The sequence below is a fragment of the Pogonomyrmex barbatus genome, unplaced genomic scaffold, assembly GCF_055798465.1.
Source record: "Pogonomyrmex barbatus isolate J1 unplaced genomic scaffold, ASM5579846v1 scaffold2, whole genome shotgun sequence".
NCBI classification, from domain to species: domain Eukaryota; kingdom Metazoa; phylum Arthropoda; class Insecta; order Hymenoptera; family Formicidae; genus Pogonomyrmex; species Pogonomyrmex barbatus.
Genome location: NW_028297116.1, coordinates 792716 through 814893, shown reverse-complemented (window position 1 = coordinate 814893; position 22178 = coordinate 792716). Strand labels below are relative to the sequence as shown.

General features: G+C 31.0%; 1 protein-coding gene and 1 long non-coding RNA gene across 3 annotated transcripts; one reads left to right on the top strand and one right to left on the bottom strand.

Annotated features, from left to right (window-relative positions):
* The first annotated feature begins 1721 nt into the window (after positions 1 to 1721).
* On the top strand, positions 1722 to 20495 carry pps (protein partner of snf). 2 transcript variants are annotated; one of them, XM_089077472.1, is made up of 16 exons: positions 1722 to 1923; positions 2184 to 2384; positions 2855 to 2990; positions 3115 to 3381; positions 3618 to 3874; positions 3952 to 4120; positions 4330 to 4650; positions 4746 to 5381; positions 5458 to 5889; positions 6601 to 6725; positions 8926 to 9242; positions 9803 to 10041; positions 10135 to 10575; positions 10997 to 11136; positions 12723 to 15290; positions 16291 to 20495. In XM_089077472.1, the coding sequence occupies exons 3-16, from the start codon at positions 2864 to 2866 to the stop codon at positions 17200 to 17202; spliced, it is 6951 nt and encodes a 2316-aa protein (XP_088933598.1). In that variant the 5' UTR covers positions 1722 to 1923; positions 2184 to 2384; positions 2855 to 2863; the 3' UTR covers positions 17203 to 20495. The 2 variants fall into 2 exon arrangements, with proteins under 2 accessions (XP_088933598.1, XP_088933599.1); XM_089077473.1 differs by lacking the exon at positions 10135 to 10575 and having other exon boundaries at positions 1723 to 2384.
* On the bottom strand, positions 19447 to 22074 carry LOC148936556 (uncharacterized). The gene is made up of 2 exons (XR_016139391.1): positions 21611 to 22074; positions 19447 to 19642 (listed from the first exon to the last, which is right to left on the bottom strand). It is a non-coding gene; the product is annotated as an uncharacterized LOC148936556 (long non-coding RNA).
* Positions 22075 to 22178: the final 104 nt, after the last annotated feature.

Genomic DNA, 22178 nt, shown 5'->3' with positions numbered 1-22178 from the left:
ATCATGCAATTATTCACTGCTAATAGAGTGTTAATAGTTATGTTTGTATCAGACTAAAAATTGAGATTAGACTGAAATTTGAATAATCTAAATATAGTTCATTAAACCTAAGATTTTCTTTTTTTGATTAAATTCCAATTTAATTTTAATTTCAAACTCGTTTGATTTTTTTTTCATAAATTTTACTTTATTTATTAATATTAGCAATAGTTCTGATCTAAATTTATATATTTTCTATTCTTTTTACATTATACAGAAGAGAAATGTGTTATAAAATTAGCATCTATTTCATTTTTTGTAACAATGATATCATATCCTATTGTTATTTCTTTTAGATTATTTAATAATTTAGTTTCCATAATTAATTGATTTCATAAAGTAAATTAGATTGTGAAATGATTGTGTTTAACAGAAAAAGCAATTTTGTAATTGTAAAATCTTCTAATACAATTAGTTCTTGCTTATAGTTTCTCGTTGGATCTATCTAAATTATAAACCAATTATATTAAAAAATTTTACATAGTTGCAAAGGTGCTTTCTTTGCTGATCAATCATTCAAAGCATGCTTCTTTCTAAATATTCATGCACCATGAGATCATTAATAATTGTAATAAAGACTGTATAACTAATTTATATTTATATTCACATTTATAATTTGAGAATTATAAATATGCATTAGTTATATTTTTTGTCCATGATGCTAAAAATTAATTCAAGATCTCGGATCGATTTTTAACATTGAAGCTACAAAGATTTATAGTTATTAGTAGCATTGGGTTTTTTTCCGATTTTGAATTGTCAGGAGAGGAAAGTCCATAGTATATAGGCTAATTAATGACTTATTGTTTATTATAATCTTAATTACAAGTAGTTATCGTTTTTCTCCGATTTCACTTATCGCGCTGTTAATATTCGATTCTCCGTTTGCTTGAGTTCCATCGCGGATGCTGGGCGAAGACTATCGAAAGCTCGCGAATTTCAACTTATATCTCATTTGCGAAAGATATGCGAATGATTATTGTATATGTTCCGAGCCAATCACAACATGACAAGACGAGCAGACAAATACAAATCAGTCGTTACTCTCTCTTGTAATTTTCCTATTTCTTTCGATCATGACACGAAACGAACACTTGGCGAAGAATCGAATATGTCAACAATGAAAATATATCTACAGTAGATTTGTTTTCTGTTTCTGTACTGGACTGCACCTTCTATCTCGCTTTTGTCGAACTTCAAATCATATATCTATGTCATTTTAAGTACAACAAGTGTATGTACATTTCCATTGCACTAGAACTTCTTTTCTCGTTTTCGTTAAATTTCAAACATATATTTATTTCACTTTCAGTAGAGAAAATGTACATTATTTCAGAATAAAAACAGACTAAATAATCTCTATTTTTCAAATAATCAATAGTCATAGCGTACGAATATTTAGTAAAAAGAACACACTTTGAATATACGTATTTTGGTACTAGCGCAAATCAAATGGCTAGACATTTTGCTACACGTATGATATGTGTGTGTGTGTGTGTGTGTGTGTGTGTGTGTGGTGCGTGTGTGCGTGCGTGCGTGTATGCGTGTATGTATCTATCATATGCATTAGGTTGCGCAATGCACGATGCGCCTACCCACTATTCATATACATATGTATTCATACATATGTATTCATACAATGTGTGCGGAAGTGTAGATATGTGCGCACGCGCGCGGGGGCGCGCTGGTGTGTGTATGGCGCGCGTATCCCTGCATTGTAATCGGTCGCCGTCGGACGTTGCGATGAATCGTTGAACGAAGTATCGCGGGCGAGACCGAGCAAAGACTCCACGTAGTACTGTATTGCCGTTATTGTTATTATCATTATTATCGAAAATTTCTCGGTGACGAACGAGTTAGCGGTAGCGAAGGAAGATAGAGCGGGTGAGTTATACCGTGAAAGTCGACAACGACCGCTATTCAACGCAGCTAAACAAAATGGCCGCCTGCTCGGCGGTTCTCTTGTTTATTCGTTAGACCTTCCGAAGTGAGGCGAGGCGCGCTTATCGATTCTCACGCTACCGCGCGCGTCATTCTCACTCTGCGTCTCGACTACGTGTCACGATCCATTCGATCGCGGCACTTTCATTCACCGAGGCTTCGTTTCCATCCTTTTGTACGCAAACAAAATCGTATCGTTATAGTATCGGTGATCGCTTATTTTCGTCGGGAGTTGCAACAACGGCGTGGACTTTGATGCGGGAACGTGATATCTCTCCGTCCCGGGCCGTGCACTGCCCGGGAACACGTGCAACATCGTAATACACATGCTATGCCATCGACAGGCGACAACGAGATCAGTTTCGCAAAATTTGTGACAAATTCTTAAATTATTTCGTGCCCAGGTAATAATATTAATTATAACCTTAATACTTTTTATTGGACATACATCTAAAAGTGATATCTCGTTTATTGGACAACGAATTTTTTGAACGCGTTGATTGGTTCTACAATGGTGAAATCTTTAGATCCTCAAAAATTTTCTATATTGGTCGTACAATGAATTAAATATTACCTTAAAGATAATATTTTATTTGCTATAAATTTCTTAAATGTGTTAACTCCAAAATATTGAAATCTTTAAAAAATGTCTTTTAATCAATTAATATGTTCAAAAATTTTGTTGCATGACAAATCTTATCCTGCGAGCATATATTGTATACTTGACTTTACTGAACAATTCAACGAATCGTGCTTATGCAAGTAACATTGTGTAATAAATTTTCAATGTACTAGTAATGTAAAACACATCTATCATTTATGAATCTTTTATCGAAGTAAAAATTTATATATGAGTACATAATTTATTCTTCAGGTAAACAGGATGTCCAGCTCGTATATCATTGAGCCACAGGAAAATAATTCTGAGAAGAAGGAAGATACGTTGATTATCGTTGTCAACGATGACGGAACAATATCCGTTGATCAAGCAACTTTGCAGAATTTGATAAGTAAATGATTACAAATAAATCGATTAATTTTAAAAAATCTGTAATACTTTTTTGAAAGATTTGTATTTAAATATAAGTAAGATGTAACGTGTGATAATAGGTAGTATCAAAATTGCTGTTTCAGTGACTCAATCAACTGCTAATGTTAGCGTAGTAAGATTAGGACAAGCTGATACAGACACTGAAAATGGGGATATAACCTTGACAGTAGATCCACCGACCTTTACTGATTCTACAGCAAGCTTGGTAAGCGCCAATGCTAATACCGATCCTGGTGGGTTGGTAGATCCTTTTAAGGAAATGGAACCAGAACATCTGGAAAGATTAGAGTCAGCTCTGCAAAGTGAAGAGGCAAAGCAGATACTTGGAGAGAATGTCACTGCAATGCTTGGTACTTTATATGTTATTTTCTTTTTTTTTTTTTATTATAATTCCTTTGTTTTTTTGTTCATGTCTTCCTTATAATTGCAATGGTATAAAAGAAATCTTTTGTTTACATTAGCAATTTTTGCCAAATTTCATTACTACATATCTGTGCAAAACTTGAGATATTAGATGAATACATCTTTTCTTCCTATGAAGAAGAAGTTTATCATAAAATTTCTATATACTTTGAATTCTTTTTAGATATGTTATCCAAAGAAGAGATGCAGAATATGATACGGTATAATATACAATTGGATCATTGTTATACAAGCAGATTGTCACCTAGCGATCCAATGCCAAGAGATCCTTTACCAATTGCTGATGATATGTCTGAACCTAATGATGTACAGTACATACATCATCAATCATCTTCTCCTCGGACAATTGTTATGTCGTCATCTACAAATGATATGAACAATACTGGGCTTAAGGGCAAGAATATTGCAAAGAGTGTAAATGTAATTATTATTATATGTATATTAAGCATAACATTGTTATAAATTAGAATAATTGCATAATTTTTGATATTTTATAGGTATTACAAAGTAAACAGACAAATAGATCTGTGCGAAAAACGGCTATACCAGCACCTACAAATGTAACTGTGCTTCCTAGAACAAATGCAAATATTATAGGGACTCCCAAATTATCAGGACATCCAATGCCAAGAAATATAACAAATGTTCAACAAGGAGCAACTAAATGTAATTTTCTAACAATAATTTGTTGACTACTTTAATCATGTTAACATAAATTTATTTTTACCAATAAATAAATTAATTTTAATCTCGGTTTAACTTTCTTTTTTATTTAGTTCTAAAAATTAGAAAAATATAGCACATTAAATAAAAAAATTAATCTACATTAGTAGAAATATACAATAATGTTAAGCGAAAATTATCATAATTTATAGCCCAAGGCAAAAATAACAAAGAGGATGAGGAGGAAGAAGATGACGATGATGAAAACACGGAATCATCTTCAGAGTCTTCAGAATCTGAACCACCATCTGATAATGATAACGATTCAGATTTTGGTCCTCGTGGTTCTAAAAGAAGTAACATCAGGGCTCGAGGAGGTCGAAAAGGTCTTACTACAAGAGGTGGTAGTATGGTAGCTGTTCGAAGAAGAGGTCAAAACAAGCAACTGGATATGGAACAAGTGCGACGATTGAACATGGAAATGGCTGCTGCCGTTAATGCGATGAAAACTCCTGAGAAGGATGATAAATCAGGTTAATATTAATATATTAGAAAATATATATATAAAATAAGTAATTATTTACACAAAATTTTGTACACAAATAAACATAATTTTTTTAATTATTAGAGAGGTTTAGCCCTACTAAGAATAAGAAACAAGTCAAGACACTCAGTGGAAAGAAGAAAGATGAATCACAGTTTACAGAAACATCTCCATCTGTATCTCAAGAATCTCCAGTATATGAAAAGTCATTGCAAACTACAAATCAAGTGAAAGCAAATTTAATTAATGCCAATATGATTAAGGGTGGCATGATACTGACTAAACCTGGTCAAGGAAGAAGCAATCAGAAGGTTACTTTTATTCAAAAACAAGTTCAGATGAAACCGAACGAACTCAAGAATATTGGACTTAAAAAGACCATGGTAGTTTCTAAGGAAAAATTTGTAAATGAAATCAATACAAAATATTTTACAACCAAAGATGGAAAGTTATTACAATTACCAATGGCGTCCAAAACGGTGAGTCCGAATACGCAAGTTTCACAGGTAAAGACAATATTGACACAACAACCTGTGTCACAGCAACCAGGATCGCCGGTACAGCAACAATCTAAAATCACTTTGTCGATTGGCGGTACACCCATAAAAGCCAAGCCTAGTGATATAAAGAGAGAAAAGAGAAAATCTGACACTAGCATAGAATCAATTTTAAAGGGAGAAGAGAGTTCCACAAAATCCGTAGAAAGCAAGACGTTAGATAGTCCGTAATTTTTTATTGCCAATTAAGATATAAATTAAAGCAAGGATATACTTTTAAATATCAATTATTTTTTTAGGTGCAAAGAAACCGAAAAGAGATAATCGAAAGCCTCCAGCCTATGTAGCAGATACTTTAGGTCCTGCACTTTTCTCAACACCAGATATAATCCGACGTGTAGGTTCGAACAGTGAAGGAAAAGTCACAGATAATGTTGTGACACCTACGACTCCATCTACATCTTTCGCAGTAATATCTGCATCCGGATCGTCATCTGATTCTACTTCTGCAGCTATTTCATTGAACATGGAAACCTCTGCTGGTTCAAATATAGTACAAAGTGCTTCTAATCTTGCTAATAAAAAGCCAGTATTTAATACTTCTGAACAGTCTGTTCAGCCAGAGTTACAATTAAGTGACGGAAATAACAGCGTAACAACAGGAAATGAGAATGAAAAATCAGAAACGAAGACATCTCTAACTGAAGAGTTGCAACCATCGCTAGATACAGGTATAATTATGTTTTCCATAAAAACAATTGAATATTTTTTTCTTACTGCTGATCAATATCCTGTATATTCAAATGATTTTTAAAGAGCTGCTTGTTATCTCCTACTTTGCAATGCAATCAGAAATTTTTTCTTTTTTTTTCCTTTTTTTTCCTTTTTTTTAATATATATAATGCTGTTTTAACAAATATATATTTTAATACAGTTTTCTTTTTTTATTGGATTTGTATTATTTATGTTATTTTGTATTATTAAATTTATTTTAGCAACATTTTGCCATGAAATATAAAATATCTTATTAACTATTTCTTTTTTAATAATTTTATTTTAATATTTTTATATGCAAAATAACTAGAAAAATCATATTGTATAAAAATAATTGTATGATTTTATTAAAAAATCATCTCTTTTGTTTTTTTTTATCGGCAGTATTTTGTATGTCATAAAAAAAAAATCCTAACAAACTATAAAAATTGTGAAAAGAATATTTTTGTTATTTTTTAATAATTTCTGAGATAACATCTCTTGTAACACTTTATATGATACATTCTATGTGTATGTACATGCGTGTGTATGTAGATACATAGATAGAATGGAGTATTTTTTATTCTTCTATAGCATAATAAACATCTTTTCCTAATTATAATTTATATTATCTCTCTTTTATTTTTGAATTGTATGTTGTAATAATTATTTGAACATTCTTATTAAAGGTGGGATTGAAGGAGAAGAACATTTATTGGCTACTTTAGAAATGGAAGCTAGCAAACATGAAGAAGAACTTCTTGCTGAAGCATTATTGTTGCATGAAGAACTTGGTGTTGATTTAGCAGAACATGTAAGTTTGTGTAATGTTATTTTTTAAAGTATTTTTTTGCGTCCGCGGCAATCTCTCACACAATTTATTCATATTCGCGAAATAAACAAGACCGTTTTAAAAAACGAGCGAACTTTATTAACAAAAGAAATTAAAAAAATGTTAAAGTTGGTCATATTGCTCACAGCTGCTCCGCAGCTTTCTCATTCAAAATCCAAACGACGCGGACGCAGAGAATAATCTTCTCTTTTCAATGCACTGGAGGTAACAATGAATGGATCTCCATTCGATCGTAACAGTACAAACAATACATGTAGAATATAAGACTTTGAAAGAAAGTATTTAACAAATTAACAAAAAATAAATATAAAATGATTTTAATCTTTATTATTTCTATATTTGTCGATTAATAACAAAATTTATTACAGTATTATCTATTACATCTATTTCTAAATTTTTTTTTATTTGATGAAACTATTCTCATTTTTTTTTTCGTTTTTTTTTTTCTTTTTCTTTATCGCGCGCGCGCGCGCGCGCGCGCGCGCACACACACACACACACACACACACACACACACATTAATATCACATTTTTATACTAGTCTTTAATATAAGTTATTGTAAGTATTTTTACTCTAACCTATTTCCTATCTTAATCAAAAGTTGCTGAAGATTGTTAAGATTATTGCTAAGATTATTTCTAACGGAAATAATCAATTTTCAATAATTTTTTTGAAATAAAAGGAAAAGCAATATCTGAAATTGAAGTTGAAAATTTCCAAATTATTTTTCTTAGTATAGAACAGAAAAGTTGCATTTGTATTGGATTTATAACAGAGAAATTTGCATTATTAGGAATAATACAAAATTGAATTTAATTGCGATTAAAAGGAAAATATAAATATAAACAAATATCAGATAAATTGAATTATATTGAATTGTATATTAACTACTGCATATGCATACATTCCTTGTATGAGAAAAATTCATTACATATTTTAAGTTATTGTAAGTATTTAATGTTGAACAAAGGTACAATATTTAAAAAAAAACATTCTTGTACTTTATTTTTCATTTTCATAGCAAACCCATAACCAGTGAATTTGCTTATGTATTCCTATGAAATTACATATAATAAATTGTATGTATAGTTATAATTTTTAGGTTAATTTATTTTTTTCCTTGATTATACAATTGTTTTTGTTATAAATAAAAGAAAAAATAATTGTTAATTTTGATTGTGAACAATGGGAACTACATATACAGTTTACAAAACAAATAATTGTATGGAACCTGGATAAAAATTACATCTTTATGAAACAATAAATTACGTTACATTCATTTTTAGATTTATTTATATTTTTTTTTATTTTTATTTTATCTGATTTATTTTTATTTTTCTAATTATAATTATTAATTATTATTAATTTTGTATTAAAGTATATTTTTAAATACACACATGCGCGCGCATGCGCACGCATACACTTAAACAAAGAATGCCTTATTGTAATGGAGAAAAACAGCTGATATTTTCTGAACTTGATCTCTTAGAAAAAAATGTTCGTTTCTACAATGTTCATTTCTTCAATGTAGATTAACTTTAATCTCGATTTAATTTATATATATATATATATTTTTTTTCTAACTTAAAAAAGGATAAAAAATAAATTTATAATAATTAATAGAAATGGACATGAGATAAAAGTTTCGGAATTTTAAAAGAGATATATGATAAAGAGATATGTGCTATTGATTTGATATCGAATATTCATTTGACGGTCACGTGAAATAAATTATAATCAGTTATTTAATTTTATTGATAGAAAAAGATTATATATTGAAAACAAAAGTAAAAATGTGAAATAGAAAGTATATGATTTTTGTAGATTTATAAGGATCTTAACCTCTCCTCAAAGTCAGTCGAATTCTGAGCATTATATTTTAGGGCCATAATATATAACAAATTCTTACTCAATCGTAAATCCGTAAAAAATTAATCAAATGCAGTCGATTATTCTTCAACCGCAAATAATCGATTGTCGATTAGTTTGTAAATAAACAAAGTATTATATATATATATATATATATATATATATATATATATATATATGTATCATTATTTTATTTTAATAATAAAGTTAAATAATAGAGGTATTAAAATTAAAATAATTTAAAAAAATAATTGGGATTTTATATTTGTATGATTTTTTCCTACATTACAGCCTGCACTAGTTGATCCCAGACCATCAATACCTGAACCATTGGCGTCGAGTAGCATGCTTATGCCTACATTAATATCAACTGAACAAGAATTATCTAAACCAGTAGATGTAACACAAATGGCACAAACAAACGTCTCGAAAGAAACAAATAAGAAATCTTTGAAGAATGATAAAGAAGCGATTCAAATTATTCGAGGCAATCGTGTGATTAAATTACCACCTATTGAAGCACCTGCCACTAGAAGTAAACGATTGCAAGCCAAAACAGAGATATCGCAAACAAATTCCGAGCCGATGAAGAAAATAGAAAAGTTAGCGTAAGTATTAAATTATAAATTAAAAATTTTTGATGCAATAATTTTACATTTTTTTATGTGCATACAAGTTTTATATTAGAGAGTGTGATCAATATTAATGTTTTAAAATCAAGCATTTTTATATTTGGGTTTGATAGGTTATTAAATTTTTGACATTCATGTGATTTTTAATTATAATTTATAAACTTTTATGGATGGAAAATATTAATATTTTGCACAATAAAAATACACACACACACACACACACACACACACACACACACATATTTGTTTGAAAATAAAGAAATTCTCAGAAAACTTTTTTTGAAATCAGAAAGAGTTCAAGTACAATCTCAATTCAATATTAGAGATAATAAATACGATAATTCAAATTAGTTAATACTAATTTTGATTATTTATAATAGTTACACTAATAATATATTTTGATATTATATGAATATATAATATATTTTGATTATTATATGGAATAATATATTTTGAATATTATATTGGATGCTTGTATAAGCTTATTTATACTAGTGTATATATTCTTAATTAAAATCGTTTTAATATTAATATAGTCAGATACCAGTTCAGCAACTACAAGATAGCAAGAACGAGTTCAAATCAGGACAAGTAATAAATGAAGAAGACGATGAAGATGATGACGATGATGAAGAAGACAATTCAGATTCAGAAGATGATCCAGACCGATTATGGTGTATATGCAAACGTCCACATAATAATCGATTTATGATATGTTGTGATGTCTGTGAAGATTGGTTCCATGGAAAATGTGTACATGTCAGCAAAGCTATGGGTAAATATCTACTTATAATAAGAGAAAATAATAAGAGAAAATATATTTATCTTATATTTATATCATGCTATATCTTATACGAACATGTAATAGGTCAACAAATGGAAGAAAAAGGTATAGAATGGGTTTGTCCAAATTGTTTAAAAAAGAAAGCCGAAGAAGAGAAAACAAAGTTGAATTCGCAATCGCTCTCTGGAAAACAAAAAACAAAAATTGAATCAGTAAGCGAAAATCCGGTATCGCAAATTGTACTATTGAAAGAAATATCTCCATCAAGTTCTTCCACCGACCAAAGTACTGCAGCTTCTAGTACAATGCAATGTGTTGTTTGTAAGAAAGAAGCCAGAAATTCTAGCATTTATTGTTCAGATGCTTGTATTCTTGCACATGCTCAGGAAACTTTAACTAAAGATAAACCTGTACCATCAGGATCTAATATAAAAACTACAAAATCACCTGTGACAGAAACTGCAAAGGCAAAACCTGAGACTAGAGTAGTAGTTTTTGATAAAAAAACTGGCAAAGTTCTTACCGGTAAATAAATTATATTTTTTTATGTTAAATATTAGACAAAAATACAATCAAAATCCTTTATTCTAAAGCAAATTTTTTTTTGTAACTTTAATTGTTCTACTTACAATTTACTCTATTTACATTTGTTATTATATGAAGTGATAGCAAGTATATTTTTTGTTTTTCTACTTATTTGTTTTTTTAAATTTTTTTTTATTTTTTTATTTTGTTATATGTTCTGTTATTAAATATAAATAATTCAAGGAAAAGTTGAAAATAAAAAGAATGATCATTCAAAATAGAGAGATCTTGCTTGTATATATGTTGTGCTGGAATGTGATATGTAGTGTGATAAGCAATATATGTGATGCAATACGATTGATATAGTATGATATAGTATATATGTGTTTGTTATGTATAACTACATAAATTATCATTTTAGGTGCGGATGCTCCTTTGAGATCCAATCTGCGAACGTGGTTGAAGGAGAATCCAACTTTTGAAATTGTGGAAGCTAATAATATCAATACACTTCAAATAGGCGGAAAACTCGTCACGCAGATCCAAACATCAGGAAAAACTGTATGTATCTTGTAAAATTAAATTAAGTAAATTAAAATTATATAGAATGTCACAAAAAAGAGATTTAGGATTTTCACAAAGTAATACTTACTATATATACAAAACGTTTAGCATAATACTTCACTTAATTTTTTAGACGTCTGCTATAATCCGAAAAAATTTCTAAACAAAACTTTATCTACTTTATACAAGTTATAATTTGTGATTTAATAAATTCAGAAATTTTTTTTTTGTAGATAATATTATTTTTAAAAAATTTATAACTTCGAGTTTCTTATGAAAAATAAAGATTTCTTGTTTTATTAAATTACAAATTATAACTTAAATAAAACAGAAATAAAGCTTTATTTATTTTCTTTTATTCATAATAAATTTAAAAAGTTATACAAATCATTACGATAAACACAGTGCATAAGCTGAGAAAAAAAGTTTAGAAACATTTAAAAACGTTTGAAGATGTGAATCGAAAAAATTAAGGATAAAAGCGATTTTTGATGGCAAATACCAAAGCAAAAAATTATTTCATTTTTTTTCTAATGTTTATAGAAGACATTTTACATATACTTTTTCTATCTTTACATTCATAACAAAGAATTATTTTGATTTCTCATTTTAATATGTAAGTCAACTAGTTATTTGTTTTCGCGATCACTGATTATATATCTGTTCAGTCATTATCAAATTGAATTTAATAATCAATTTACTATTATATTTAAAACAGAATAGACAAATGTATTTTATATGGTGTATGAAAATGCTGTAGCTGTACATTTCTATATAAAAAAATTTCTACTAGATAATATTCTGTCTCACACTGTTTGCAAATTTTTGCTTATATTTTTTTAATATATTGCATGTGTATGATAAAGGGAAATGAATGAATCACTTTATCTATTCTGACAATTAACAGATCCGATTTTCCGATTCTATTCATTAGATATCTTTTTTCATTCAGCTAATAAAAGAAATCTTTGATATCTTAAATTTTATGAAATTTTGAATATATTATAATGTATCTCTTACTAATATATGTAGTGACAGAAATATATATATATATATATATATATATATATATGTATAATTAACCCGCAAAGTAATTTATGAAATATTGTTTAAAATGTTTTATGTATGTTATATACTAAATTTATTTAAAACACAATTAGTCAGTGAGATAGTCAGTGATGGAACAAGTAAAGTTAGATGTCATATAAGGTAGATATCACAAATCTTTTTTCCGATCTTTTTTATAGTCTTTTTTTAAAATATGTAATTAATATAATACATGCACATAGAATCACATGGAATACTTTGGACTATAATATCTTCTAAACAATTGTGCATTAAGTGTGTAAGAGTATGTTATAATATATTTAAAATTTAACAAAATTTAAGATATCAAAAGTTAATTGTTCATTGTTCTTTTAATATTTACTATTTATTTATAAATTTTAAACTTTTTTTCACAGCAATCTTATAAATTTTAAATACAGATAAAAATTTGGATAAAAATTTGGAATTTTCCAGAGTTTTTAGATTTTTGTAAAACATATTTAAAATTAACAAAAAGATATGCGAATTGTTTTCAGGCAAAAATTACGCAGTTATCTCCAGTTAAAGTGCAAAATATGCCAAAGATGATCTACACGAAGATAGCTGGATCAAAACAAACTGTTTTAGCACCAAACAAAAAAATTACAATAATTCCTGCTACACAACAACAAGCAAGCGTCTCATCCAGTAATAAATCGGCACAGCTGAAACAAACGATAATTAGTACAACACCGGGAAAGAGCCCTGTAATATTGAAGACATCGAAGAACGTCACACAAGCGCAATTGAAAACTCAAACAGCAGGTTCACCGAAGCAAATACCAATTAAGAAGCAAGAGGCAAAACCATCACCGTCTCAATCAAAGCAACAGACTAAAATAACACCGGTTAAGAAGCCAGAAACTGAACCTATTCGATTAAATATCCGAAAAACGCTAACAGAATTACTGTCCAGCCGTATAAAAGAAACCGAAGATTTAAAGTTAACCGACGAGGAGATTGCTGATTTAGCTTTTAATATAGAACTTGAAATGTACAAATATTTCAAGGATACCGGTTCTAAATACAAAGCGAAGTACAGAAGTCTCGTGTTTAACATAAAGGATACCAAGAACTTGACATTGTTCAGAAAGATCGCGGACCGTTCATTAACGCCAGATGCAGTGGTACGATTAAGCCCGGATGAGATGGCCAGTCAAGAATTAGCCGAATGGCGTGAGAAAGAGACGAAACATCAACTTGAAATGATAAAGAAAAACGAATTGGATCTGATGGCTCAGGCTAAGTCGATTGTCGTTAAGACTCACAAAGGTGAACAGATAATCGAGAACGATGGTGGAATCGACCATGTTGATCCTAAAACGCCAGTGCAGGATATCGTCTCCGCGTTAAATAATGGTGATAGTATAAGTTCTACAATTGACGATTTGGAGAAGGATAAGGATAAAGAAGACAGATTAAAGTCACGAATGGACGCAAAAAAATTAAAAAATACCGATGAACGAAGGAGAAAAGATAAGGAGAGAGGAAGAGAGCACGATAGTGTAAAGTCCAAGAACAAGGATCGCGAGAGAAGTCATAGTCGACATCGGCATAGTCATGATCGGGATCGCAGTAAGACGCGAGACAAGAGTAAGGAACGGAAATCAAGCAAGAACAAAGAGAGCAGACGCAAAGACAGAGAACGAGAGAAGGATAAAGATCGGAATAAAGATCGAGATAAACAAAACAGAAAAGAGAGCAGAGAGAGAGATAGACAGAAAGAAAAAGATAGATATAAGAATGACGGTCATTCAAGAAATCGTAGCGAAAGTAGAGAATCCAAAGACATCGATAAACGAGAGGAAGAACGTAAAAAGGAAACCGAGAAGAAAAAGGAAACTTCGCCGTCACTTGTCGAAAAACCAATAGAAGATCGTCTCTGGCGGCACATAGAAGACGAGGCAACGACAAATACCATTGACGGAAATGATTCTGATATATCTGATAGAGAACCCAGTTCTACCGTCACAATCAAGACGCCTGACATAAACGAAGAGCCTGAGAGAGACAAGGAACAAGTTACGGACAAAGAAACGTTGACAAAAGGCAATTGGCAAACTGTCTGGCGTGGTTTTGTCAATATGGTTGACGTCGCTAAGTTCTTCATAACCGCACAGGAAGTAAGCGGCAATGCCAAGGATCTTATGGACGATCTACCGGACACTGTTGACGTTGTTGGTAGGATTAGTCACGAGACTGTTTGGGACTATATCTCGAAGATGAAGAGAAGTGGCTCGAAAGAGATTCTAGTCATCAGATTAACGGCCGCAAATGACGAAGAGAAGATTCCTTACATAACTTTGTACAGTTATCTGAACAGCAGAAGCCGTCTGGGCGTTGTGGGTAATGTCTCTAAAAATATTAAGGACTTTTATATAATGCCATTTTCAAGTCAAAGCACGATACCACCTGTCCTAATGCCACTTACTGGACCCGGATTTGAGGAACATCGGCCGCATCTGCTTCTCGGCATTATAGTTCGCAATAAGAAGAAACGATTGTCGACCATTTCGCCAGTGGTAGCTTCTAAAATGTCTAAGAAGGAGTCTGACAGAAGTTATACTCCGCCATTGATTAACGTTGCGAAGGAAAAAACTTCATCACCACCGCCGTCTTTGTCTCCTATGTTATACAAAGCAACTACGTTAGATTCAACGAAAGAGAAAACAGCAGCGGTAACACAGATGACTCTAGAATCTCTAAACAAGGCACACATAGGTATGTCGCGCGGCGTAATAGATACTGCAACGATATGCAAAATTGTACCGGAATTATCAAAGATCGATCTGACTTCATCACCCGGTAAAGTCGCTTTAGACGATGACGGAGACGAGCCGTATAGTCCTGGTGAAATGGATGATGATATGAATAATTTGCAAACCACCGTCGATACTGCTGCCAGCATTTTATCGTCGTCCAGCAAAAATTCCACAGAATTACAAAGGAAAATGGACGAGCTGAATCGGCAAATCGAAGAGCAGAAGCAACAAATCGAAGAACAAAAGCAACAGATACAGAACATTAGTTCGTCGTTCCTCGACGAAGCAACGCCCACTTTACCGGTGAGAATCTTCATTAGGTTTATCTTTCGCAATTTCGATTGTTATCAATGTCTTTCCGTTTACCTTGTATAAATAAAATTGATTTTGAATTTTACCGCACCCATCCCGCTCCTATTATCCGAGCTGCTCTAGATTTTTACTTTTAAGAAGCTTACAATGGATACAAACGAGTGGTTGGAAGTCAATAAGCTTGTTGTTTTTTTTGTTTTTTTTTTTTTGTTTTTTTTTAGTTGAACTTGATAGTTTATTTCTGTTTCTACATTGAAGAAAAAGAAAAACTAAACGATGTGAGAAGTTCAATTAAAAAGAAGTCTTGTTAAAATATTTGTTAGTCAAATGTGAAAAATTGAGAATTGGATATTCAGCTTCTAAATATGAAAACTTGAGTCGATGTATATATATATATATATATATATGATGTAAATAAATCGTAAACCAATTTTTTTTATTTTTCATTATGCCTATGTTAATCGGGTGTATAATGGGGTATATAAGAAACAGTGAGAAATAATATGATATATAACAAGAGTTAGCAATCATTAAAATCCCTATAATAAACTAAGTTAAATGACAATAAATTATGTAGCTATATATGTTATGTTTTAACTATGTAAGTCATTAAAGTAGAAATCTGTTAGTAGCTCCATGTCCTTCGTGGATGATCTTATTGATATTTTTTAAAGATTTACATAAGATATCCGTAAATAAAAATAGATTTATTCAAATACACATACCACACACACACCACAGTACACCATATCTTTTTAATTGAACCAATAAATTATACGTTAATTTCTCTTGTTTATAAAATGATCGTGATGATTAGTGGAAAAAGGAGAAGTTTCTTGTCAAATTTGTATCAAGTATTAATCAATACTATCGAGCAAAAGTGACGATAAGCGCCTCATTGTGACCGTCAATCGTCACTATCTATCTTTATTGGTATTTCTTATCTTTTATCTATATTTTTTAATCTTTATTCTTTATCTAATTATTTCAGGGTTTGGGGCTAGATCCGCCCACTGATGATTGCGAAGAAGCTTACAGTCCATCAAATGCGCGGTCCTTTACGCCTCCGCCACCCATTTCCAAATTTGCACAGCCTATCCTCGATAAAGTCTCTGATATTACTATACCTCCGAACTTACAGGAGATTCTAGCGAACGTCAAGCGACAAGAATCTTCAAAAGTAGATCCTTATCTTCCATCTAAGCCTAGTGCATCGTTCTTACCCACGGCTGGCACATCGCTTTACCAGAACACGGAGAAATATTCGCCCTCGTCCTCTTCCAGGAGCAGTCAATCGGAGAGAGCATCGCTGGAAGTTCCTAAGGAGAGCAAAAGTACTTTAAGTACTTTGAGTGATTTAGATTTGATCAGAAAAGCTGAAGAAGAATTGGCTGCCGTTGCTGCCGCAACGGCAGCGGCATCCGCAGTAACAGCACCTTTATCATCTTCATCCTCATCCTCATCGTCATCTTCGTCGTCCTTGCCATCGTCGTCATCGTCTCTTGCGCCTTCTGGTACGAACCTCTTAACACCACCGCCCATTGCTCCTATAAGCGACGCACCAATCTCACCATCACTGCAAGTTCTATCGTCACTTTCTACAGAGACCGCGTTGGAAGCTAATAAATCATACAAGCCGAGTCCTTCGGAGTCTTTCAAGAAGAATTTTACTCCCGAACAGCCAAAGCCACCTGGCCTCGAAGACGAAGATTTTCCCATTTTTCCGTCGACTCTACCGACAACAGATGTCTCCAAAGTGGCGACCGCATCTCATTCAAAAGTTTCATCCAAGAGTGGTATTGTACTGAACGTCAAGCGGAAATTAAACGATGACGGTAACTCGTCATCGCCCAGTAGATTACCGAGGACAAAATCGCGCTGGGGTCAAAGACCATCCGAGTAGAACAATTCGATTCCTACGGTTTGCGATATGGTGATCTACATAGCCTTTTTACCTACGTTAGCCAGTAAATATTTGTCGTGTGCAAAGTGAAATCATATTTCCTTTGCGCCAGGAAAAAGGGGGGGGGCGATCTAAAGAAAAAGATAAAGTTTAAAAGAAGGATGAGCTACGGAGCCTTCTTGTAACATAAAAATGTACGAATCTGTTATTTGTCTGCGGATATATGAGTGCATGTGTATGCAACGTGACTGTAACCTTGTATACGATGAATGAAAAAAAAAGTGAACTTACCAACACGAGGGAGAGGAGAGAAAGGAGTGAGAGAAATGAGGTAAACGTGAGACTTGCGTTTGGTAATAGCGATTCATCGTATGCATATCTGCAAATATTTTTTGAAATAAAATTAAGAAAGACGCTATATTTCAGTGAAATATTGAATGTAGACGGAAATAGGTGGAGCCTCTATCAGAATGTAAGAGGAAAAGCTTTCTGCATAATTTTACAAACAACACTCAATAAGACCCAACAAGAGATTGTACCCTTATTCTACAATCCTCTAGCTATTGTATTCATGTCTGCCGCTAGGTCGAATTTTTGGCGAGTTTTGCCTGTAAAAAAAACCGAGTGTATCTTGAACTCTGTATTTTCGACATGTATCACATGTCAATGAGAGAAATACAGAGAAAGCTGCAAGAAATATTTAGGTAAGTCGAACAATTGTTCACGTTGAATCGTGCGCTTGGCGATACGTGCCGATGATTGTATCGATAATACCAATTTACTCACAACTTCTCGAAAATATCCGTGAGTAAAAATATATTTCTGCGTCAACCTATGTGAATGAGGACCTATGCAAATTCGTACCGCGCAACACGCACATGCGCCAAATCGTTGGATCTGTGTGCGTGTTAACCATGTAAATACTAAAGTGAGAAAAAGGTAGACAAAACTCGATGAAAACTAGAATCGTGTTGCGTCTAACGCGTATACATATACAATTTCACACGCAATGGCTACATACATGTAAATATATATAAGCGAGTGCTGCGAAAGAAGTTTCTGTAATATATTTTATTAAATATTTCACCTATTTGTCAAAAATAATCGCGACTCTTTTACATAAGAATAAATATACGGGGGTACCTTTCTTAAGATCCGCATACAACATTTTATTTTGTCTCCGAAAAAAATCAACAAAGCTGATTGCCCAGAAAGTTCTATTGAAAAAAAAAAAGATATATTTATATAATTATATAGATATATAATTAGTATATAAAATAATGAAAACTATATAAGTAGCTTTTTAATATATTTTTAAGTATATATTTAATATGATATAGTGGTAAAATTTGAAAGTAATTTGGACATAATGGAGGTCATCATGTTGAAATTATTTTCTCTGTGGATAAAAATATATTATCGAGGACAATTCAATTGTTGTTATGGAATTACTTTTAATATATGTGATTCGAGTACCCCTGAGTAATTTATCCTTAGTTGCGATACTTTTCGTTGGAAGAGATTACAATAAAGCATTACGATGTGAAAGCGTATGCATTTTAAAATGAACATTCTGTATTCTACAAGCAGCAATGTATATAACTTGCGCAATGTTGCTCCGACCAAAAAGACCGATTGTACGCATTCATAGTACACGCACAAATACACCTATACATCTATACACATACACATACACATACACATACATACATACATACAATTCGATTGTGATTGTACACAAGGCTGATGGATACATGTGCATTTGCGGCATAATCTCATATTCATACATACACATAACCAAACACACACACACACACACACACACACATATATATACACACACACACACACACATACATAAAATATAGATATATATCCACATATACACTGACGCACGCGCGTATATATATGCATGTATGTATGTGTATATAATGTACTAACTGTAAGTTTATCATCCTTCTCTTCCATACGACAACTATAGTTATTCATATTGATAACATTGTTCTAAGCATTTAATTTTGTATATGTAATAAACCGTTAAAGTGCGTACGTATGTAACATATCGCGATTTTAATGCAATTAATTCAACTTATAGCGACTTTTAAGGATTACAGCGTTTACTAATAGAGTAAACATTGGTGTGACTTTACATTTGTATCTTGTAAAATCTTCTGCGTTATTGCGAATCCATTGATGGTAATATTTACTTTAAAATCTTAATATGTTTTTTAAAAGGATTTTAAGGAAGTATCATAAAAAAATCTTCATATTGCATGACAATATTGGAATGTAAGTTCCGCCTTTCTCTCTTTTTTGTTTATGAATTTTCTTTTATTATCTTTCAAGAAACAAAATGTAGCACATTTTTTGTATCCTTGTATGCGTCCTCACCATTTCTTCTCTTGTTGAATATAACAGCACGAGACGTATATACATAAACCTGAAAAAAAAAAAAAATAAGACATTTCTTTCGGATCTATAGACGGAACCTTTATTAAGATTAGAATGTGCTGATTTGAGCAGGAAAGAGATTCCAAATTCGGCCTATTGAATATAATTTAGAGTCATTTGGTTTGTTTCTCCATATATTAAAATGTTGCTAGGGTTTACACGTCCGTGAGAGCTGCGACATTTTTTTGCAAATAAAATAAGCATACTTTGATTTTCCTAAATTTATAATATTTATTATTCGATAGAATTCATGTTCAAGTATTATTATTTATGCGTTCAAGTTTTATATATATATATATATATATATATATATATATTTATAATATTCGAACGACGTGAAAAAGTAAGTAGCTGAGGTGTATTGCTAAATAAAATTTCCGTGGAAATAGGCTTCGTCTATAAATCTACGATATATTTCGAATTCACGTAAAATATATATATAATTTGAATAATTCGAGATTTTGCCGATCATTACGCAAGATGACAATTACAAACGTATTTCAAGATGACGCAAACTTTTCTTTTTAGACGATGTAGAGGAGCGTAGAAACTTGAAGTTTTATTTGTAGATCACCAGGCTATAATATTACTCGCTAATTTAGCTTAACTTTAAACGCGAAACAAGCGCCACTACTACTACTACTACTAATATGCAATGTGTATTACATGAATTACGATGATTTGTCATATACTCCGTTTACATTTAACGATTATTTTCTAAGAAAATTAGCGTATTATTTTATTAAACGATTTTCGACTCATATGGCACACAATTCTTCATTATATATTCTGTATCTTGTCATTATTATTAATCTTAATCATAAAGGAGGTTATATATATGATTGTTGATTTGTTTAATTATTCTCTCCTCACGGAATATTATTCATTATCATGCAATATTTGTATCCACGATCAAATGTATCCCAAAATTCTAATACCTAGGAAACATCGATAATGATTTTATAACTTTACGGCTACATATAGCCGTAGAGTTGTATTTAGCATTTTTTAACAGATATCGGCAATAAAAAACAAAGAACGATGTAAATTTTTTAGTTTTCGATTAAAAAAATTAATCATCTAGCAATCTTCCTAAGAAAGTATACATCAAAAGTGTAAAATTATAACTGTTTTACTATTTTTTTTCTCATCTGCGAGCATAATTCTTTGAATAATAATAAAAACATTAACACTTCTATAACTTTTTCTTGAATACGAAAATTAAATGGCATATTCATAAAATTTTCTTTTAAAATTATTAAAATTATTAATTTTTTTTACATATAATTTTTATTTTTATTTAATATATATTTAATTTATTCGTGATGTCTAATTCAAATCTTTTTGTTCGATATTTAAAGAACAAAAAAAATATTCTTTTTAAATTTCGATAATTTTTTACTATGTGGCCAATAATCCTTAATGTTCCCAGAATGATTTTATATTAAAGACAATAGATATGCCATAATAAAATATAATAAAATTACTCAGAGAGATATAGATATAATTATTATATACCATATATGTTTATATACAAATATGTTTTATATCTATATGTTATATAGTAATTAATTCGGCGTTAATTGAATATTAATAGAATCTTTCAAAAGTGTAGAAGAGTCAAGAATATTAAAAATAAATAAGAGAAAAATAAAGGATTATAAAAATACTAAAAATATTGAAAATTCGAGATTTTATAGACAATATACTTTTATAAGACAGTAAAATAAACTTTTTATTATCCAAAATAAACTTTTGGATAATAAAATAAATAAACTTTTTGGAAGTTATGTATCTTGAACTACATTCCAAAATCTTCTTTTTGAGAAAAATTTCATTCTATAGATCTTCGGTGATGAACAAAGGACTAACAAAAAATGCTTGTAAAGTTGTTGAACAATCAACGAGTAGAAGTTTTCTCGAAAATGACCATTTTGGAATGTGGCTCTAGTATTACCAGAAAAGCAAGAGGACAATTGGTCATCACGTTGCTACATCGCTATGTTGTCATATCGCCATATTGCCACATTGCCACATTGCCATATTGCCAAATGCCATTCTATATATAGAAATCAAGAGGCTTGGAAGCATTTAATCGACCAATCAGAACAAAGAATTCTAACAATTAACCAATCAAAAAACGATTCAGAGTCCTTTCTATTTAGTGACACAGGCGACACATGTATCGTTTTGTCTTTACTCCTTTGGTTTGTTTTTTGTAGCTGAATTAATGTACTTGTATTTAAAATAAATACGTATGTATGTAATAAATAGATATGTTTGAAGTTTGACAAAAGCGAGATAAAATTTTAATATAAGAAATAAAAAACAAACCTTTTAGATACAACGATACACTATACACTAGGTTAACTACAAAGAACAGACCACATGTTGTATTATTTGCACTTTGTACACTCGCGTTTCTCGCTTCTCCTTCCACCATCGCCTATATATATATATATATCTGTCTCGCTTTAAATACCAAAAATGCTAGGGAATACAAGCAAGTGACAAGTGAGATAGAA

Excerpts from the sequence above, each read along its gene's own strand:
- pps (XM_089077472.1), top strand. The coding sequence starts at position 2,864 with ATGTCCAGCTCGTATATCATTGAGCCACAGGAAAATAATTCTGAGAAG. Across the intron at positions 6,726-8,925 it reads GTGTTGATTTAGCAGAACAT|CCTGCACTAGTTGATCCCAG; the intron begins GTAAGTTTGTGT and ends CCTACATTACAG. Across the intron at positions 9,243-9,802 it reads AAGAAAATAGAAAAGTTAGC|TCAGATACCAGTTCAGCAAC; the intron begins GTAAGTATTAAA and ends ATATTAATATAG.